This window comes from Perca fluviatilis, chromosome 1 (assembly GCF_010015445.1).
Source record: "Perca fluviatilis chromosome 1, GENO_Pfluv_1.0, whole genome shotgun sequence".
NCBI classification, from domain to species: Eukaryota; Metazoa; Chordata; class Actinopteri; order Perciformes; family Percidae; genus Perca; species Perca fluviatilis.
In genome coordinates, this window is record NC_053112.1 from 27,537,022 (window position 1) to 27,559,889 (window position 22,868).

At 42.0% G+C, this 22,868-nt stretch overlaps 1 protein-coding gene across 6 annotated transcripts in view; it reads left to right on the forward strand.

Moving 5' to 3' along the window:
- The first annotated feature begins 18,140 nt into the window (after positions 1–18,140).
- ndst3 (N-deacetylase/N-sulfotransferase (heparan glucosaminyl) 3) overlaps positions 18,141–22,868 on the forward strand; it is a 42,760-nt gene continuing 38,032 nt past the window's right edge. For 2 of the 6 annotated variants that reach the window (XM_039804893.1, XM_039804934.1), the window contains exons 1-3: positions 18,141–18,561; positions 20,232–20,323; positions 20,431–21,714. In XM_039804893.1, the coding sequence (XP_039660827.1) occupies positions 20,722–21,714 (993 nt within the window). In that variant the 5' untranslated portion in view covers positions 18,141–18,561; positions 20,232–20,323; positions 20,431–20,721. Of the gene's footprint in view, positions 18,569–20,231; positions 20,324–20,430; positions 21,715–22,868 lie in introns of all 6 variants that reach the window. The other 4 variants (XM_039804908.1, XM_039804926.1, XM_039804916.1 and 1 more) reach the window with 4 other exon arrangements.

The window sequence follows — 22,868 nt, forward strand, 5'->3', positions numbered from 1 at the left end:
ATGTGAGCTCTGTGTACAGGATTTGTGTGTGTGTGTGTGTGTGTGTGTGAGCACACATGTGTCTGTTTCCTCTTTTGTAGTGTTGGTCTAGGCAGGGGGTAGCTGACAGGTGTCCCTTCTTCTTAGCTATGCAATTTATCACCCCACTGGTGGTAGAGACCTTTGCTTGAGTCCAAATACCCATAGAACAAAACATCTCTCTCTCTCTCTCTCTCTCTCTCTCTCTCTCTCTCTCTCTCTATATATATATATATATATATTATATATATATATATATATATATATATATATATTTAAGCAAGTAAAACAAGCACAGACCCATTCATTTAAAGATAATATTGCTCTATTTGCAACAAAATGACATCACTGTCATATGCCTGTCTGTCTCTTCTCCTCTCACTCTTTCATTATCCATACACTGACGTGGCAGCAAATATATTCTAACCAGAAAAAAAGTCAAGGCATGCTGAGCAGCCATGGAGATTTTAAATCTTTTGTTCTTTCTGGCTCAATAATAAAAAGGGTTTCAGGGCTCTGTATGAGCCAGCTGTCAGAAATAAACCATGACTATCAATATAACTCCCCAGATATCATTATTTTAGGTTTTTTTTCAATTAATTATGAGAGTGTGGTGAGACGGTACTTAAGATCTCATTTCAGGCCTAAATTGGTTTGTGAGCATAAAAACCTTTATTGTGTATGCCCTGTGGCGTGTGCACACACACACACACACACACACACACACACACACACACACACACACACACACACACACACACACGGATATGGACGTTAAATGTATAATTTTGTAACTGAAGATCACAACATTTTGCTGAGTATCGACCAGCTTTTTTCCTATAAAAGATTTTATTGGAGGTAAAGAACTCTATCTTGTTTGTTCCACTGGATGATTTTTTGTTTTCTATTGAAATGCACATTCCTTCACTCTCTCCTTGGTAACAGTAGCTTTCTCTGTTGGGGGGCCCTTACCACCACCCCACCCACACCACCCCCAACACCCCTCCTGTTCTATTCATCCACTGCTGCTGTACCGAATCAGCTGGGGGAGAGGGCTTTGGGGAGAGCAGGGGGTGGGCGTCAGGGTTACAAGGGAAGCATCAACCATGGTGAACAACACAAGCATAAAGACAGACAGGCCTTAAAGCTGTGCTACAGATTCAATTCCTTGTTTTTTTCAAAATTTTTCCTTCTATTTCTATCGCGCTAGCCTTGCTGTCTTCATCTGCCCTCTCTCTCTCTCTCTCTCTCTCTCTCTCTCTCTCCTTGGCAGTGGACGGAAGGAGTCAGGGTGATAAATAGGTGGTGTCCGATGTGCTTCTCCTCCCCTGTCGTTCTTTCTCTCCTTCTCTTCCACTCTTTTCCTCCCCGGTCTCGGCTCACCGCACTCCCAGCCCAACAGCGTGTTCATTCCTGTCAGCAAAAAGAGAATCACTGGAACAACCAGATCTACGGCGCATGTGCAAAAACACACGCACACACAGTCTTTTGCACTTGTGCACACAAGCTCAGATAGACTCACACACATGTACATCACTAGAGAGAACATTGTAGGGTTGATTAAATAGGGTGATGGTGGTATGCGTTGAGATTCACTGAGAGCCAGCGTCGCTCACTGAGCTTACAGTACATGCACAAACACACTCACAGCCAGAGTCTATTAGTGTTCACAATGCACACAGTCTGGATGAATTAACATCAGTGGTCACCAGCATCGACACTGCACACACACTTATTTATCACAGGCACTTTCTCCCTCCTTACTTCTCTATGTCTGCGTGTGTGTTTGTGTGTGTGTGTTTGGATTATGTGGTTAGATAAAAATCCCACTTTTAGAAAAAGAGAAAGAAAGATAGAGAGAAAGAGCAAAAGGAAGTCTTCTCCGGAGAAGCTGGTCAATACCTACCACAGCCATGATGGATGGTGGCCCTGGTGTTAAAGCTGAATGTAGCTTTATTCCTCCTACCCTCTAGTAGCATGTGTCCTCCCAGAAAAACATTATCAAAGTAAATGCCTGTATCACATGGAGCACCATTTATTTAAGCCTATAAGACCTCATTCGTTTCCAAAAAGTCTCTTGAAACGGCCACCTGTCCAGATCTTATCAGTATATCTCAAATGGGAGCTACACATCATAAACTGCATTGAAACTACTAATAACATAGCCTGCAGTGTCAGTTCCCCCTCTCAAAACATTCAGTTTAGTGCACTTCCCTTGACCCCTTGCTAGGTAAGTGAGTGTGTCACCGGAGCTTTATTGAGGAACAATTGGTGTAAGCATCCCCTCAATGCTGCCATGCATCACCTGTTGTATAATTGAAGAGGCTGAGTGTCTGTTAATGATCCTGGGCCTGTATTTGCATTGTTTTTAGCTTTGCACATGGCTAATAGCTAGCCCGAAGGCATGCCTGCCTTGCTAAGGATCGAACACCAATTTCCTCCATGCCAAGGGCGAGATTACCACATCATTTGGAACAAAAGAAAAAAGTTGCATGCCTGCACACAGACGCAGCCACTCGTTCTCTATATTTCCTGCCGCAACACAGTGTCATGCACACAAACACACTGTATAAATGAACCTATGTGGCCAGGGGGTGCGTTGAATAACAGTGACAGGTGCTATTTATTTAGCTGATGAGAGTGAACCTGTTCTTAGAGGGTCTGTGAAGGAGAGGCACTAACACCTCCAGAGAACTGGCTCTTTCCTTAACCCAGGAAGGCTCTTTTAAAGAGGTCACAGAGGGTGAAGTGCATAGGCAGCCTGCCACAAAAGAAAATTAAGCCTAAATGGAACACACTAGCAAACAGATCTAACCCACACCCCCTGCCATTTCTCTGAACATGTCTTTAAATTGGGTTATAAAAATGTGTATCTCTCGGGTTTATATGAGAATCCAATCTGCAGCAAGGAGGGGATGAGCAACAGAGCAAGTGATAAAAACAAATAAATCAATTTAGTTGCCGGGTTTATTTTCCGATCACAGAGAGCAGTGAGTAATAAAAACTGTATTACACCAATGCTAAGCTTCGCTTGCATTTTCATTTACATGCATAGCATTTGTGTGTGTGTGAATACATTTTTGCAAGACAGTTGCCTTCGTCAGCAACAACAGCACAGAATTGTGAGTTCCTATTCACGTTGCAGATGCACAATGTCATAACCAATACAAAGTAAAAGCCCACTGGGTTCCATTTAACAACACAGAAATATCTACGATGGTATGTGCGCAGATATAAACAATGTTATAGCCTCATCCCCGGCCCACTGCTGTCCTTTCACTGTGTCTATACTTCACTCTCTTTATGGCACTTATTATTGGAAAGTCAACAGACATAAATGACTTAGTGTGAACAGGAAAGCCCAGCCAATGTTTTGGAGTGTCATTTGGCAGGTGTAGTGAGGATATTGGGAGAAGGGCAGCAAAATTGCCTCAAATCAAAAAACTATACAGGAAATAATGTACTTGGACTATATGTCTCTTGGCACTCAGCATTTGGTATGGGCTCTGCTACTTTAATTGAAAGGGAAAGAGAGACAAGGAAAGAGAGAGGAAAGCTGTTACAAACAAGAGCATGATTTATTAAATCCACCCCTCTGTTCGTCAGAGCGAGCTCATTATGTATGCGCAACAGTGAGAGTGTGAGAAGACGGATGAGTCGCCCCGGTGGCGGAAGAAGAGAAATGGCAGTGCTAAACTCCGCCGGTAATCAACTGGTGAAATTAAACATAAAAAAAAACAGGAATGATTGTGTGCGGCAAAGCGATTTGTCTGCAATTAGCTACCGGTCGCATAACTCACACACAGGCAAACATAAACACACTCACGCTTAATGGAACAAGACGTGCCACTGGATGTGTATTTGTGTGTGTATGCAGAAATACGGCACAGGATAACCATTAAAACAGTAAGTTAATAAACCTGAGAGACATTAATAGGACCTAGGGCAATTGGTGAACAGCTACTTAATTTGTCAACAGTTCTTATTTAATGTTTTCCGAAAGGTAGCTGCTTGTATTTAGAGCCTTGTCTCTATCATTTCTTTATGTTGAGTTAGTAATGTGAGATACAGGGGAAATGGAAAAGGCCAAGGAGGAGAAGAGAGACAGAGAAATCTTGGTTTACATGGTATTTATAGTTTATTGTCAGTATCTTTAGTAAAATATCAAGCCACTTCCATGACCTTTAATACATAAGAGACGTACACTCAAACCTCACACTCAAACCCCACTCCGACATCTCTGGTGTGTATAAACCTTCACCCAGTACACAATGCACTCAATATAAAGGCAGTGTGTAAATGTCTCTGCTTTTTCTGCAATGGAAAGACACAAGCAATGGTTACCTGAGCCTCAGAGTACTGTATGGAGCTGTATTTCATTTTGGATATATTGTGAATGTTGCCAGTAGTGTTTACCTCAGCAGGGGCATCACACAGCTAACACCAATGTTGAGAGTGTAGCAGGACTGAGAACATCTTCAAGGGTCCTTTCTTAGTAGCGTAGAAGCTGCTCTCATATGTCTTTCCTTCTGTCTAATTGAATTCCCTGTGTATCACAGGATTACTAGCTGTCTGAGTTTAAGCTTGTACGTTTCTTAATCTTTAACATGATTGCCTGTGGTTGTCTCAGTTGATAGAATAACCTGTGCCATAACAACCCAGTAGCTGCAGACATATATTTGTGCAGGCCTACTTAGCAACGCAGATTACTGTGCAGATGTGGTCTGATAAATGAGGGATTAAGAGAGTTTAAGAGTCATTTCATTCAATAGAGATTCATTGACCAATGGGAAAATCTGTCAGAGCTAATACGTTTTCTAGCTGCTTGCTAATTGTCGGTTAGCAAGCTTGTTAGCTCATTTGCTAATGGGAAAATAACTTCACACAAGTGTTTTCATCGCCAATTCCTGACTCATGTCTGCAAACCATTGCTTTTTTGTGGAGCAGTTTATTCCTTGTCAGAGGAGGTGAAATAAAAGTGGATTTTGAAAAACAGCTGATGAGCATTGATGGACTGGCCATCTGGAATTTGGGCAAATGCCAGAAGGGCTGCACCCTTATATGGACCCCTATGGGCCACTACTGATAATATCCAAGCTAGGTTATTGACAAAAATAGGGCTGATGTGTTGCAAATGCCAGGGCCGTTTTTTTTATCCCAGTCCGTCACTGCTGATGAGCTATTGTAAGGTATTTTATTGTCTTACCTCTCAGTTAAATGTTAGGAGGAACTTAAGCCATAGAGCTTTTATTGTGACGGCAAAAAACGGAAGTGGTAAAATTCTGTGAGGAGTGGCTGATGACTGTGTTGTTGGTTAATAAAGAGGAGACGTGCAGTGCTGTCTCGGTTCAGACATTAAAGCCCATGTTTAAATTTTATAGTCGATCCTGAGTCTAGGCGACTTACAAAACCCCTCTGTTACACTATGATAGCTTCCATCATTTTCGACTTTGCGGCTCTCTGTTCACCAAAATTGACTTAGTGTGAACAAATCTGCACAGATTAACTTTAAACTAATTTGAGCAAATCCACTGATTGTTGTAATTCCATCAGAATTACATCATTTTGCCATTTTAAATGCTGGTGTGAGTAAGACCACAATTTACCATAAAAAGTGATAGAAAACTGGACCACATCTGACTAAAGTGCCGCGATTGATCTCCCCTGTTGTCCAACAGTGACCCTATTTCATTTGCAGAGAGAGCTAAAGCTTAGCCTCCCACCCTTATATGAATCAGATTAAGACTGGTTGTCAAATGAGTGAAGCACCATAGCTCGTCCCTTTACTGAGATCTGAAATCTCTTTTCATTGCTTTCCTCCATCTTCTGAACAGAAAATTGCCTTAGTGCAGCTCACTGGGGGGCCTGGGCTGGGGTTGGATCAGAGTGGCTTTAGCTTCAAATGATTTGTGTGAATTGCTCACCCATCGTATATGTTGGCCTTTCACCTCGTGCCCCGAAGCAGGTGAAATAAGGTTGACCCTAACCCTGTTTTTTTACAGCATGCAAAGGAAATGGAATCTGACATGATTCGCATGGCTTGATAGGCTTCATCAGATACACACAAACGTGAGGGCCAAATACAAAATCCACTGTGTCTCTTTTTGGTCAATAATCACCCCTCTTGATCTATATGTCCCCCTGCAGTCTTCAATCTATCGCTTCCTTTTTACCTCTGACCTTTTCATTTTTGAGTTCTTCATACCAATCTGCTCTTCCAGGTTGTCGTCTACACTCTCTCTCAATCCTGCCACACTACTGACCTTTCAGTTTCATTCTTCCACCATTTCTCTACCTCTTCTCTCCTCCTGGTCTGGGCTGTAATTCAGCTTGTTTCAGGGCCAGTTAGGCAGCCAGTGGAGTTAATCTGTCTTTTCAGGTCATAAATCACTGCTTGGCATCTCACTCTCTCTATCTCATTCCCTCTTTCTTTCCTCTCGTTCCCCTCTTTGCTGTTACCTGCTGCATGGACGTAGAGCATACTTTGAGGTGATTGCGCCTGACAGTCAATGCCGGCGTGTTTGTGTGCGCATATGTGAGTTTGTGTGTGGTTATTATCACTGCTTTAACACCCAACAGATAAGGAGTGAAACTGCATACTGTTGAAGTGCCACAGCCAATAACAAAAGATTGTTGAAATGTCAAGACCAATCAGAAGTGTTGCTTCTCTGTGGTGCAGTTTGGATCTCTCTCTGTGTGTCTCAGCCTTTTCGCAAACACAACAATGGCTCACACACTAGTAACAGATGGGATCTACTGGGTAAAATGAATTCATAAGATGAGCAAATTCTTTAAAGTTTTAGAGGGTAAATTAAAACTGACTTTGTGTGTGTGTGTGTGTGTGTGTGTGTGTGTGTGTGTGTGTGTGTGTGTGTGTGTGTGTGTGTGTGTGTGTGTGTGTGTGCATTTGTGTAAATTCTGAAATATCAACGACCTGGCAGGTGCATGGGAAACTGTTGGCCCCTACACCAGACAAAACCACATCAGAAACTAGAATGGCAGAATTGATGGGGGGAGAAATACAGAAGAAAGAAGGGGAAGGAGAGAAAACAGCTTAGCGTAGCAGGAGGGTGGAGAGAGAAAGAGGGAGAGCACGGGAGGAGAGTAAAGTTGAATAGCAGGGGGGCGGGAGTGGGAGAGCGGGTGAATGAATGTGTTGTGGATCTATTGTGCCCAGCTGCTGAATGGAGTGTTAGTAAGTTAAGTAGTAGCTGGTGATTTACAGCTCTGAGTCCATATCAGCTGAAGTGGGCAAACAATACCCTTTCATAAGCAACATTCAACAAGGAAAAGAACCTTGTAGAACTGTGCTATTCTGGATCTAAAGTGGGGTGAAGTGTTTTGGAAGACTGTGCTTACAAGAAGACACTTCAGCAGAGAGGAAGAAGGGGAATGGAGGAGAGGGGCAGACAGAGCGAGAGAGAGAGAGAGAGAGAGAGAGAGAGAGAGAGAGAGAGAGAGATAACTGACGAGCAGGGAAATGCAAGTTGTCTCATTTTAGCATTAATGCAATATTTTTTAGCCAATGTGATAATTAAGTCTTGTATAAGCACGCTACATGATGTTTTCACTGAAAGATAAAGAGAGTGGCATTATCAACTGTGTTCAAATTTATCACAAGGCTGCGGATTTTTGTTGCTCTTGTGAGTGTGCATGCCTGTGTGTGTTTGGGGGTTGGAGTAGTATTGCTTATAAGCTCCATGCTCTCTGTACTGGCTGCAGGTTTCCAGAGATTAGCTTCCCTTCTCCCTCTGAGCTTTGAGCTATGTTCAGCACCTTAAAGCACTTCCCTACCACTCCAAATGTGGACGTTTGTATTTGTTAAATGTGTTTTCAACCATTTTCTCTGGCAACCTCTCACTTTCTCTGTCAGCCTGTGCCTCACAGTCGGTGAGAAATGTTGAGACGCCAGTCATGATGAGCACAGCCACTCAGCATGGGGATCCTGAACGCAGACCTATCCATGGTATTAGAACAACAAGCCCTGTGACGAATGGGAGAAAATAGAGTTGCGCTGTGAGTGTGTGTGTGTGTGTGAGTGTGGGTCAGCGGCTACGCGTTTGCCTTTCTGATTTGTTGAGAAAGAGGGATATTCAGTCGACCATTCTGACTGTGTTGCACTGCAGAATTGTGATAAGGGCCAGACACATGCAGGGACACACAATCATTCACGTAATCAGCAACTGCATTCCATACTGCAGTGCCCATTCTGCTCTGCATATAGATTGCAAGGAAGATAGTCTGCAGGTTCTGCTGAAGTGTTACACACACACACACACACACACACACACACCACGCACACACGCACGCACAGACTCACACTGGCACATGCACTCTGAAAGGCAACACACACAATTGCTGCAGGAGCAACAGTTTGCTCTAAACCGGCTCCCCAAGCCCAGGAGACCTCCTTTCAGAGACCCCAGAGACCTCAGCCATCCTCCTAATGCTCCTCCATCCCTTTCCAATTCATTCTTTCCTCTGTTCCGTTCCTCTCCCTTCTCTGCCCTTCCCGCCCCAGAGAGTTCTCAGTTCTGACAGAACAGTTAATCATACACTCTCTGCAGGTTTCATCCTGTGTGTGTGTGTGTGTGTGTGTCAGTGTGTGCATGCGTGTGTCCAGATGTACACCTTCATTTTCAACAAGACAGAGGATCTTTCTCTCTCACCTCCATTTTTTACTCTATTCTTTTCACTTTTTTCTCTTTTTTGCCTGCACTTCATCCCTCATACCTCATGTGAGCATCAAGAAGACAAACAAGTACATCAAGTAAAGGCATTTAGTTTGTGATAATGTAGTAATATACCATTTTTGTTGTCGGCATAACCTGCCTCATCTCCCTCTACCTTGGTAAATATGTCTTCCGCAGCTGGCTATAATTCTTTTTAACAGTGTGGGAAATAGCACAAATATAGCCAGCTGTGAACACTAACACTATTTTTTGGGGTGATGGGTACAAAAGGTCTATGATGGAGTACCCCAGCAATTTAAAATCGGACTGGAACAGGAACCACTGATTAGTATTTACTAAACTAAAAGAAACACAAATAGGAACACAAATAGCCTTAGGCACCACTCACACACTGCACAGCCAATACAGTCTTCTGCCCTCAGGCCAGAGATACAGGTCACTCACATTCGAGCCATGTCGAGTTTTGTGCCTATTTCCTTTATACTCATGAATAGTTGATTTATTTATTTCTTTATAAATACATTTCTAACATTCTTTTAATGTTTGTATTGCCTATTATTTATGTATTCTGCTTTGCAAGTTTTACTGACCACTGTTGGACTGCTGCTTTGTGATGTGTGTCGTATATTGTGTTGTGTTGCTGTGTATGTGTATGTGAACTGTACATGCACTGATGTTCTGCACAAATGAAGTTCCTAACGGATAAATACAGTTCATTGAATAGAATTGAATTGAATTGAATTGAATTGAATTAAATTGAATTGAATTGAATTGAACTGAATTGAATTAAATAGATTCCCAATTTTTGACATTTGTCCTAAAACAATAATCAGGTGCCCATTTAACACTGCAACTGATTTTGCTTACTGTACTGTAATACTTCCTTCTGTTCATACAAAGATCCCTTCCTAGCACACTTACAGTGGAAGTGATAGGGGACAAAATCCACAGTTCTGTATAAATAATATACTTTAAAGTTAATCTAAAGTTGATATGAGGATGCAGCAGTGAAATCAAAGAGAAAATCAATCAATTGTGAAACTATCCTTTAATATTGCATTTCCAAAAAGAGGATGGATTCACAAGAGTTGTATTTAAAAAGAAGAATGGTCAGATACAATGCAGTAGATCCTCCTGTCTTTTAGTCCATAATATGGGTCAAGATCCAAAAAAGCCAGATCTTACAATTCCCATTATGCAACTTGCTATCAATATTACCTTGACTCTCCCTGAAACTCACACATATTTCAAGTTCCTGACTATAGCTTGCAACACAGGCTTTTTGATAAGAATTTGTAGTCTCCAAGCCGTAAAATCGGTGGAGTGCCTCTTTAATCAGAAGTAAAATGTCTTGAACTCTGGTCTGTTGAGGCTGCTGTTGGTGAAGGAGATGGCAATTATGTATGTGTCTTCCATGGTGGATTTCTCCTTCTATGACTATTGTTAGTCCGGAAAGCTGAAATCTGAAACTTTCCACACGTTGTCGCCTTCTGCCTGTGGTGAGAGGTCTCCAGCAAAGATGACTGAGTTGTTATGAATTGTTGTGTGGAATCAGCTATTGCAAGACTTGGAAAATATCTCAGCTAATGAAGTGTGAACCTACTAGGCTTATGCTTGATTTTGATGCGTGAAACTACAAATGTGGTGCGAAATGTGTCGCTTTCAGTATGCTGGCTCAGTTTTAAGTGGGCTTTATTGGTGCTGTCAGCCAGGACAGGAGCAACCTGACAAGTCACGACTATCCGATCAGCTCACTAGCAGACTATAGAGTCTCCATCCAGTTAATGTGCTGAGTTGTGAGTTTTTTACTCCACACCATACAAAATTTATATCTTAACAAACTCTGATTTGAAAAGCATTATGTAAATCAGCTTTTAGAGACAGAGATCTGAAAAACGTATTAATTAATTACTTTTTAAATTATGACGCCTGAAACCACATATACAATTTCTTTTTGATGAACTTCAGGCTACAGTGGCCTATTCCAGATATACTCACAGGTGCAACAAACAGTTCAAGAAAATGGAAGAAAAGTAAAAACACATATATCCAAGTGGACAGTGAACTAACCAAAATTAAGAACAAAGTTTGCAACCAACTCACTGTTGATAAAAACATGTTGCTGCTTTGTGCAGTATTGTTAATGTTGGTGATGATACAGTAATGACCTGTAACATTTATCTTATATTGAAACTTCAGAAATCAAGTCCAGCCTGAGGTAAATGTAAGTTAAATGCTTCCATCCACAGCAGTCAATGAACGATCATACATGCTCACTCACCACCCTGACCTCCAAACCCATACTTTTACTGCTCTCCACGCAAGGGCTGCTCTTTTTTCTGCTTTGGCATTGGACATTGGCACTGACGGTAAATCAGGAGGTGCGGATCATCCAATATGAGCATAATTTTATAGTGGAAATTGCTTTTTATTATGTTGCTTTGACTGGGTGCATATATTGCTTCTTTCACAGATTAAATACAAGACACAAATTGCCCAGAGTGTCACAGCCTCCAGACAGTTACAACATTTTTCTAACAAACCAACACGCTCCTGCTACCTCATCTTTGTTTGCTGATTGAGCTTCAGCAACAGTTTTGTCCCTGGAGTCATCACCTGTATGAACACTGCCCACCACCTCTAAATCTCTTATCACATCTGCCACCCAGCCAGACTAACAGTCAGATCACTACACACCCACCTCATAAAGTGCTAGACTCAAGTATTACCTGTTACTATTTCATACACAGCAATCATAAATTCCGTAGTCAACTGTGTTAAATATTCTGTACATGTGATTTAACAATAAATATAACATAAGCAACAATAAGATGTGGTGTTTGTCTGTCTCTCATCACTTAACATAGTTAGTTACTGTATTGTACATGTATACACCTACTTATAGTTATTTACCTGCACGTATATAAGATATTATTAAAATTCTGCAGATAGAAATATATTACTTTTATGTTTCTTTCGTTGTAATTCATGAAAAAAACTTTTCCTACTTATTTCTTTCTTACAGAATCAAAGCTTGGGACCAACAATGTAGTTGTTCTTTGCACTGGCAATGAAGAAAAATTAAAACCTGTGTCAGACCAGAGGTGTAAAAATGTGATCGTTATAAGTATTTAAGAGTTTCTATCACAATATGAAGAAAGTGAATTAAGTTGGGGCTTTTAATGTGTGGAAAAAATAAAACACCCTCTGTTAATATTCTCATGTTCCATGTTTTTCACTGAAAGTTATTTATATTTTTATGGCAAACCATCCTTGTTCTCCCTCATGCTAATGTTTTAATGCTGATGGACACATGCTCTCCCCTCTCTCTCTCTCTCTCTCTCTCTCTCTCTCTCGCTATTCTCTCTCTCTCACTCGCTCTCTCTCCCACTCATACACACACACACACACACACACACACACACACACACACACACATACACAAACACAAACACATTCACACACACCCATCAAATGTACATGGAAGTGTTGGTGTGAGAGAATATTACAAGTCAGCAATTTTGAGGTGTGAAAATTGCTCTTGCTCACCAGGATATTTTTAATTTCCTATTAAATATCATTACACTCGCGTGGTTATGCATTTAAACCACACCCATGCACATATACACACACCTGCACACACACTGCATGACTGCCCATGTGATGCTCGTCCTCCATTTCATTACACAGGGAGACAGAGTGAGCTATTCTGGGAGAGAACGGTAGCACTTCGTTGGTTGCTCAGCTAAAGAGATATCTCCAATAGCAACTGAGACCTATGGCCTCCCCCCTGTGGTGTCCAGCTCTCATACTTGTGTTTGTCAGAGTCCATGTCTGTGTGTGTGTGTGTGTGTGTGTGTGTGTGTGTGTGTGTGTGTGTGTGTGGGTTTTTTTTTTTTTTTTTTTTTTTTTTTTTATTTTTTTTTTTTTTTTTTTTTTTTTTTTTTTTAAAGGAATGGATCTATATCTATAAAGGAAATGACACAGGGAGAGGAATGAAAACGTTATGGACAGTGGAAGGGATGGAGAGGAGGATGTGATTCCTGCCTGGTAATTACAGCGGTTTTTTTTACCGGAAAAAAAAGAGAGAGACAGAGAGAGACGGTATCATATTTAGTTTGGGGTTGTAAGTCAGGTTTTTGGCGAGAGTGAACAAGGTCAGAGAGAGACAGAGATAGATCACTTTACCCCTCCCTCCCTTGAGTGCTGTGCGATCTGATCACTGTTGGGCTTTCTGACATCCTCCCCCGCCCTTTCTCTTTCCACTTATTCCTATTTTCTATTTTTTGAAATCCTGACATAACCATATGAGGCTGTGAGCATTAATGTTCAGCACATGCAGACTTGTGTTTGTTTTCTTAAACACATAAGCCTTTCCGTACATGGTGCCTCCTTGCCTGTCAGAAGCATCACTTGTAATCAGTGCTGAGATGAGGTGTTGATATGATATCAAATGAAGGTGCACTTTGTCACACGAACAACAAGCCTGCAAGTGTTTGTGGCTTGTAAAAGTGTGGGAGTGTTGGGTTGTTTACAGAGATGTGCTGGCGTAAAAGCATGATCTTGTGGGGATGTGTGCACATTTATGTGTGTTTCTGTTTGTGTGGAGGCAATGTTGTTCCTGAATAGGTCAAAAACTATGTTTCTATTGGTGTACCACATCCTGTCTTTCAATGAGTCACACAGAAAAACAAACCTGTACCAAAACATTCTACTACTCACGTAGATGTTTGGTTGAACTGTAGACATGTGGTGATTTTTTTTGTCGTCCTGACCACAAACTGTTTTGTAAATATTTCACCAGATACATAAAAAAAAAAAGATATTGCAATTTTCTGTTCTACACACATAAACACACATAAGAAGATAAAAAACATGAACACAAAGAGAAGACAGAGCATTAATAACTTTTCAAACTAACTGATGTAAAGGCAAAACTAAAACGATGTGCTTTTCAAGGTAAAAAAAGACAACTGATATAGAGAATGGGGTAAATCAGATTGTTACTTTAAATAATAAGGTCTAATAAGGAAAGAGTCTTAACTTACAAATACTTGGGCTTTCTTTTAGAGAACAATATGTCTTTTAAACTACATATTGAGTGTCTTAGGAAAAAACTCACTGAAACAAATGCTGTTTTTCCTTTGGTGCAAGGTAGAAATTAATTTAACCAACAGTTTTAACAGCACTTGATTACAGTGATATTTTATATATGCATGCAAATTCGGCATCGCTGAAAATGTTAGATTATGTGTGCCATGCTGCGTTACCTTGTCTCTGACTCGGGTTTCCGAACACATCATTGCAAGTTGGATGAGAAAGTGGGTTTATACAACTTTAGAATGGAGCACTGGTATATTTTTCCTTATGAGGCCGTGTTGCACAAGCTGCCTTCTTATTTATGTTCTCTACTGACGACGAAAAATCGGTAGCTGCACCCTTCGGTCACACAGACAAAGGATGTACATCATTCCTCCAACCTGTACTGTGTTTGGTGAAAGTTTTTGCTTCGTCATCTTCGTGTGAGCTACAAAGTCACCTTAATCTAGATTATTTTATTAGCATGGAAGATTTAAAAAATAGGATAAAGGACTTCCTGACCGTTGAATGCGCATGTCCTGTTACTGAATTTTCATATTCTTAGTGTTTAATGTAATTTTTCTGTTTTGTATTAAGTCTGTTGTTTGCTGTTTGTTACTGTATATTGAAACTTTGATGCTGCTGCCTTGGCCAGGACTCCCTTGTAAAAGAGATTCTGAATCTCAATGGGATTATTTCCTGGTTAAATAAAGGTTAAATAAAAAAATAAAAAATGTGTAACCATAATGCAAAATTAATTATTTTTTTTATAGTTTTGTTCATTCTTATAATAATTTTACTCATATTATGATTATTCTTACTGTTGAGCTGTTTTAATGTATCAATACTTTTAGATTTATCATGAGTTAAACCTGGTATCACTGTCACTGTGTCACGAGCCAAAGCATTAAGAGATTGTTGTAGCAACCAACGTAATAATAACTTAGATTCATATAGCGCATTTCATGAAACCCAAGGGCGCTTTCCACAAGAACAGGGGGACAGGGGAAAAGAAAATACAAGGCCAACACAAACACGGACTGAAAAGAAGTAAAAACCGGGTGCTAAATGGAAGGGGGACGTGATTTAATGTCTGCTACTGATGTAGGCACATTGTAAAGTTATTTTATGAATGAAAAAGACATATTACATACCTGAGGGCCAATTCGGGGTGGGATTTGAATTATTTGCAATCCCATAATTGTCTCCATCTGATAAAAACCCGACCGAGATTGACTCAGGTTTTTGCCTGTCGTCTGTCCCTTTCCCCTTTAGTTTTTAGTTGTTCGTCGTTTAATTTCCTTATTCTATGATGGCCCTGCCCCAGTATCAGCCATAACTACAACAATTAACTTCTTAAATAAAATGAAAATACAATTAGGCCTATATAAAGATATCTCCTGCTATCCTTTACCTGGCTGGATACTCACTAACACTGGCTGGATACTCACTAACCCATCAGAATGTGTGACTGTAGAGCCGGTCTACCTGCTGAAATCATTTTGTGACTTCGTGGGAAATATCGGACATGGGCAAAGGCATTAATAAAAACTATATAAAAATGTCTTTCTTAGTCTGGTTTGCTGTTACAGGTCATTTATGACCATCAGATGAAAAATTACACAGGTTCAGAAACATTTAAAAGTTACATATAGTTCCTTTAACTTAAACATTAAACCAGGCCCTACTTTCACTGTACAGTACTGTACATGCTTCGTATTTGTATCAAAGCAATGCATATAGGCCTGATAGGAGTATCATGTTATACTGAAGAATGGATTAGATTAAAATTAGGAGTTTATCTGTGACTGCTAAATAAATAATTGATTTGATTATTCATAGCAGAGCATAGTTTGCTGCTGTATGTTGCTATGGTAATCCTGCATTTGGCAGAATTCCAGTAATAGATTGATTTGGTCTGGTTATTCTATACATAGACTGTTCTGTGTGTGGATGTGTGTGCGTGTGTACATGTGTGCTGTCGTACATCTTTGCCTTATCAATCTGTAAGCGCTGTATTGATTGGCCAAAAGATATTCCCTCTAATGTGCTTGGGGATCAGAAGTTGGGGGGAGGGGGACGACACAGCTTTCACTTAGCCTCCAAGCTCTTAAGAGAATCTCTATTTATCAATGTTTCCAGGCATGTGGAGGGGTCAGTAGCAGGTAGGTGGTTCGATCCCACACACACATACACACACACACACACACACACACACACACACACACACACACACACACACACACACAGAAGAAGAAGCAGGAATCATTAAAATAGCAACAGCATCAAGCAGCCAACACACCTAAGCAAAGCTCAAGCTTGTTGTTGTTTACACTGTGGGAGGCAAAGAGCTGATGCATCTCGGGGAGCTGCTAGTTTGAGCAATAGATCCTGCTCTTTGTGGAAACAGCCAGGAGAGAAGGGTATCATTATTAGTGCCAGGGCTCAGGGTCTAGTTAGTGTTTAGTGTGAGCATGCAACAATCTGCCCAATGTTTTGTTTTGTTTTTAATTAGGGGGGTAAAGCGTGAACATTGCATTGTCTGGATGCCTCCTGCCCTGACTCCTGGGATGATGTGATGCATCGTGATGATAATGTCTTTCCCTGTTTTTACACTCGAGCTCCATTTGCTCTCTTCAGGCCTCAAACAGGACTACTAACAGGGCCACCATTTAGCTCTCAGCAGGGAGAGAGAAGAGGGGGAATCAGTCGCTCCTCCTCTCTTATCTCTCACTTAACAAAAGCCTCTGATGAAGACAACAAGCATTCTCCCGCTCTCTGTCTCTCTCTTGCTCTCCTCTGTTTAACTGTCAGAGTGCTAGTTGAACATGGCAGCTCAGACACTTTTCACATCTCTAGTCCTTTGTTGTGTGTGTGTGTGTGTGTGTGTGTGTGTGTGTGTGTGTGTGTGTGTGTGTGTGTGTGTGTGTGTGTGTGTGTGTGTGTGTGTGCATGTGTGTGTGTGTGAGAGAGTGGCTCCATCCTTGAGCACATTGTTGTATAAAGCACAGGCTTGCTTGTGTCTCTGCACTTGCTTGCCGGTGTTTGTGCTTTGTATACTTGCACCCTGGCCTATGTGTCATTACATGAGTTTGTGTAATAAGATGACCATATGCTTACATGTATGTACATGATTCTCATTCTCAGCAGTTACTTCTTTTGTTTGCAGCAGTGAACGTCTCCGTAATTATCTTTAGGGTTAACCCAAACATGCGTGGAAACACATGCACATTGTAGCCAGTCTATGTGCAGCTGACTAGTTTTCATTTATGGCTTATTGTCTCCAACTAGCACCATCGCAGAAGTGGTTCTCGCATTGTGGAGGAAATGGGTGAACAGCCTCTCTAATTACACTTCACCCACTGACACTAATTTACATACAAACACAATCGCACTCCAATCCATACCTTCATTATCTCTGGATTCTATTCTGTAGGGCATGATATTCTGGCTGTTATATTTCATTCAAGCTCTGTTTCTCGGCACCACTGCTTAGTCATTACACTAACTGAAAGCCGCAACTAGGGCTTCCAGTGAGACTAAATTTTTCAAGCTAAGTAAGGGGTAAGTAAAACGAACATGATACTAGTATGCAAACGGGTTCTTTTTCAACGCTATGTGTTCTTTATGTACACTGGCTGTGTGTGCATATGTATGTATGTATGTATGTAGCCCACAATCAGCTCCAACATCACCCCCAAACACACACACACACACACACAAAATAAGCTCTATTGTAAGGCAATTCAAATGTGAATGAGGGGCCCAGAAGTTCCATTGAGATGTGTGTGAGTGAGTGTGTGTCAATGCAAATAGGTTAGAGAGATTGATGAACTAGTAGGAAGGGAGAAGGAAACACCTAATCAAGTTAAACAACACTGTGTGATTGACAGCTATGCCTGGTTGATTGACATTCTACAGAAGTAGGCCTAATGGGGCTGATTCACATGTGGGGGAACATGAATGTGTGTTTTTTGAATAGTGAATATCAGAATTGTCTCGAAGCCTATTCATTCCCATGATTGATACCAGTCTTGATTATGTGAAATGCATTTTTACACCAGCTATAGTCTAAGAGTTCCTCTTCCTTCTCATTCTTTTTATCCGTGAGTTCTACATCTTGTGCAAGGAGCAAGGCGCACCATTAACTTGCACCGGTGCGTATCCGTGCATGACATCCTTCATCCGAATAACACCAACTAACGGGCCGTGAGCTTTTACCGGGGCCCGTGATCGCTGATGCCCGAGAAAAATGCTGTTTGTGTCAATCAAACCGAGCCCCCTCCCCTTCTTTCCTTTCTAGGCTACCTCTCTCTCTCTCTCCCTCACTCTTCCCCGCTTGCGCTCTCTCTCCCTCGATCGCCTCTACTTGTGTAGGCGCTCTTAAACCAGAGCATTTACGCACGGCACTCAGTCGTTAACGGGCAGCCTGATATCGGTGCTCCTCCGTCTATACTAGCTGGCTAATCTCCTCCTTAAAGAGCCGAGATAAGGTAGAAGTGAGCAGAGCCGGAGAGAGGAGAAGACCGCGGGGGAGACGAAAGAGAAGAATGATGAAAGGGGGGAGGAGAGACGATCATTCCGGCTGCCCGCATCTGCTGTTCTAGCGGAGGGTAGATAGTAGAGAAAGAGGAGATGGCACAACGCTTCAGCATCCAAAACAAACGGGAGTGGTGCGCCACCGAGACCGGAGCCCCGGACCCACCCGAAGCAGCATCCCACACCGCTCTCCCATCACGCCTCTTCCCCGCACGGCAACGCCTCAGCCTCGGTAAGAGGTAAATTGGCGAGCTGGTGCTCGTTCTTAACATAAACTTCAGCGGCAGAGAGCGGGATTGGACAACTCTGGAATTGTCTGTTAGTTTGGGTTAATATTTCAGTCTGTTTATAGCCAGGGATGTTTATGCCGCGGGGTCCTTTCTTTTTTCATTAGAGATTTACTGCACAAACAGAATAGGCTAGATTAATTAACATTTTTATTTTTTCCTCCAGTTGTTTTGTGTTTATCCTACTTAACACAACGGCACTTTCTTCACTGTTAATCTAATTTAATTAACGTTGGATGATTCAGAAATGATTGTAGTTATAGGCTAAATAATTATTAGTAGGCTATGACCACTCAAACCACACGAAAAACACACTATTGATTTTGAAGTTAAGTACCTCTTTGGTTTACAATTTGATATAGAATAAAAAAATGGTCAAACACTTTTTTTCACCTAGCATTTGATAAAATATAATGCATGAAAAACGACTCTTAGGCCGTGTATTTTTAGCTTTCTTTTGGTATTGCATGATTTAGCATACCATTGGGAGTCTTAGTTATTAAAATGACAAGAGGAAAACTTCCATGTGAGGTCTCTTGTGGTAATCCAATTCCAGCGCCCTCTAGTGGCTTTAATAGTGAAACATGCATACCTACAGTAACAGGTTAAACCATCACTCACCTATAGTTTAGAAACTCAGCTGTGTGTCAGAATTGATGTCTTTCCTCATTTGAAATCTCAAAACACCAGTTTGAATTAACCTCATCTAAGACTGAATAAGAGCACGCTCCTTTACTTAGTACAAAGACGATTTCCTCTACATGTTCGGCATGTAATACAACTCTTAACACCATAAGCTGTTTAAGAGAATTAGTGTACAGTAGTAATTCAAGTACCATTGAAGATGACACACATTTTATTCAACAAAAAATACTACTTTCTTCTGGCTATAAAGAAACAGCTACGAGTTATTTTCCTTCTTTTTTCATTTTCTGGTATCATATTTAAGGAATATCTCCCTCCTCTATGACCTTCTCTTTGCGTGTGTTCTCTAAAGGCAAGGAACAAGGAGAGAAGGGTGGGGAACGTGAGGGAAGACTATTGATATTCAAGCAGACAGAAGGAAAAAAAAGAGGGGGTGTAGAAAGATAGAGAGAGGGGAGGAGTGAGGCATCGAGAGAAAAGATAGAGAAAGAGATGCTGTGGGATCTTTTCTTCTCCCTGGCTCCCGGCACATACATTAAGATGCTAATCCTGGTCTTTTTTGTCTCTTTCTATAATTCATTGCATTTTGTTCCTCTCTCAGCTCTGTCTCTCTTATTCTTGCACTTTTCTCTTCTTCTCCATTTCCTCTGTACTGTCACAGGCTCCCCCCAGATTAGTGCTCCTGGCAAAAGGATCCCAACTCTAATTTTGTGGTATTTCAGATGATTAGGTTCAGAAATAGGACAGAAGTGCACAGAGTTTCGCGCAATTAGAGGAATTCTCTGTAGAGCTTTATGGGACTGATTAGTTGAGCTCCCATCCACCTCCCCACACTGCCACATTAACACACAACCAGCTGTTGTTTATTTGCAAGGATTGACTTTTGTGTTGTGTTTGTGCTTTTAACTGTGATGTCTCTTTGTGTGTGTGTGTGTGTGTGCGCGTGTGTGTGTGTTTGTGTTTGTGCCAGAGGTTGGATAAACCCTAAGGATGCGAGTTGTTTTCAATCAGCTCTGTAGTTACCAGCTGTGCCCTCACATTCCCCAGGGTGGCACAACCTAGGTACGTGCACACCCGCAAGCACGTTCGCAGAGAACTAATGCATACTATTCAACCTTGCCCAACAAATTCACTCTTTCTTCTTTTCTCCTTGTCCCCTTTTTCTGCAGGCATTAATCATCACTCCCTCTGTCTCTGCATGTGATTCCTCTGTGAGGACTGGAAGGAGAGTACCTCAACTGCATTTCCTCAGTGAAGACCTTTCTTCCCCAACATCCGGCACAGCTCCCTTCTCCACCTGCCATGGTGACATGACACACCCCTGAGTGGCTTTGCTCCTTTCTCGCACAGATAGACACTCTCTTGGGATTCTGAAACCCCTAAACTTGTGCAGACAGTCTCCAGCCTCCATCAAACTAAAAAAGACATCTCCTTGGACACACAACACCTCCCTGTTCGCGATGACGGTGGCTGTGCGATTCCGTCGCCACTTACGTAGGCTCCTGCTCCTGCTGGCCTCCTGCTGTCTCCTCTCCCTCCTTCTTTCTGCCTACTTTCTGTTTACAAACTCCTCCCCTTCCATGCAACTTGGACAATCCCCCGAACCCGCCTGCTCCCAGCCACTCTCCCCATACCATCAACTTCCATACCCGTACCCCCCTAACCCCCCTCACACACTTGTCCACACTGACCAGGTTGTGCTGGTGCTGGTGGAGTCCCAGTACTCCCAGCTGGGTCAGGACATTGTGGCTATATTGGAGTCAGCACACTTTCAGTTTCGCATGGAAATCGCCTCAGGGAAGGGCGACCTTCCGCCGCTGACAGAGAAAGGCCGCGGCCGATATTCACTCATCATTTATGAAAATCTATTAAAGTATGCACATGCTGACACATGGAACAGACAGCTGTTGCATCAATACTGTACTGAGTACAGAGTGGGCATCATAGGTTTCTACCGCTCCACTGAGAGCTCCCCACCTCTCCTCAAACTCCGAGGCCTCCCGCTGGTGCTTAGGACCAACCAGGCACTTTGGGACTGCTGTGTGGTGTCTAGCTCACCTCTCCTTCACCTGACTAAGCCCGGCACAGATCGAGGGGCTTTACCTGGGGAGGACTGGACCTCCTTCTCCTCCAATCACTCCTCCTACCAGGCCGTGCTGCATGCACGGGCCAAGGAGGGAGCAGGGGCAGGTAGTGGTGATAATCCAGGGCCTGGCTTTAGTTTAGGCCTCCAAGCCACTGTGGTGCAGGACATGGGACTCTATGATGGGGTGAGGAGGGTGCTATTTGGCCAGGGACTTGGCTACTGGCTCCATAGACTCATCCTGGTGGATGCCATCTCCTACCTCACAGACAGGAAGCTTACTTTGGGTCTGGACCGGCACATACTGGTGGATATTGACGACATCTTTGTGGGCAAGGAAGGGACACGCATGAACGCCAAGGATGTGAAGGTATTGAGGGGGAAGTGTGTGTGATAATCTGCGAGTGAGAAAGAGTGGATTAGAGGGGGGGAATTATTGTCGGGTCAGTGATGTTGATTCGATTTTTCTTTCTGCTATCAACTTCTAAAAACACTTATTGATGGCAGTGCAGTGGTGATAATATGGTATGTTTACTTATTGCTGTGTACGTCTGCAGAGACCTCTGCAAAAGATTTTACCTGGAGTGTATTTTGGGGGATTTTAGCTCAGATACGGGTGCACCAAGAGAGTGTTTGGGAAAGATCATGCATTTGCGTGTGTGTAATGTCTGTGCGAGTTGTGTCCTAAGTGCGTATGTGTTGGGGTACAGCGAGAGGGTATTTATCTCAACTAGAGGTTTAGCCCGAAGTAAAGAGGCCATTTAAGGGAACAAAGACGTGGAGTGAAAGAGAGAAAGCGAGGTAGTGAATGAGCCAGTGAAAAGATGAATGGCACTTATTCCTCTTTTCCCACGTTCCTCCTCTTAGGGAAACTAAAGCAGAGTCAGCCATGCAGCCCGCCTCTCAAGACAGCTATTGTTTCAACACACACGCTTGCATGAGCAAACACACACAAACACACACATACATACATACATACATACATAGACATATACTTAGACGTGCACCTCCGCAGATGTATTAGCAGACACTCACATGCAAATGAACCCTAATTTCTGTAGGAATTTAATATTTTTAAAAAGAGGGGGGAAAACCTTCTCAGGTTTGCTGGAGTGTGGATAAAACGCTTCTGCAAAAGGAATTCTGTTTGAAATCGGTAGTCACATTCTCCCACTGCGTCCTCACTCAGGACCATTCAAGAGAAACAAATTGTGTTTGGTAGGTTTTCATGTGTGGGAGTGTGTGTATGTGTGGGACTTTAAGACAGGTGATATTTATGCTGCTCTGCGCTGATGTGCATGAGCCAATCCCGTCTGCCTGTCTCACTGCAGCCACGGGACATACATGATAGGAAAGTGCGTTTGTGTATATATCCATCTATATCTATATATATATCTATATATATATATATCTATATATATACATACGTCTATAAATATGTGTGTGAGTGTGTGTTTGTGTGTGTGTGTTTTCTGAATCACAACTTTAGATTAGAATGTCACATCCTGGTTGACACATGTCTCA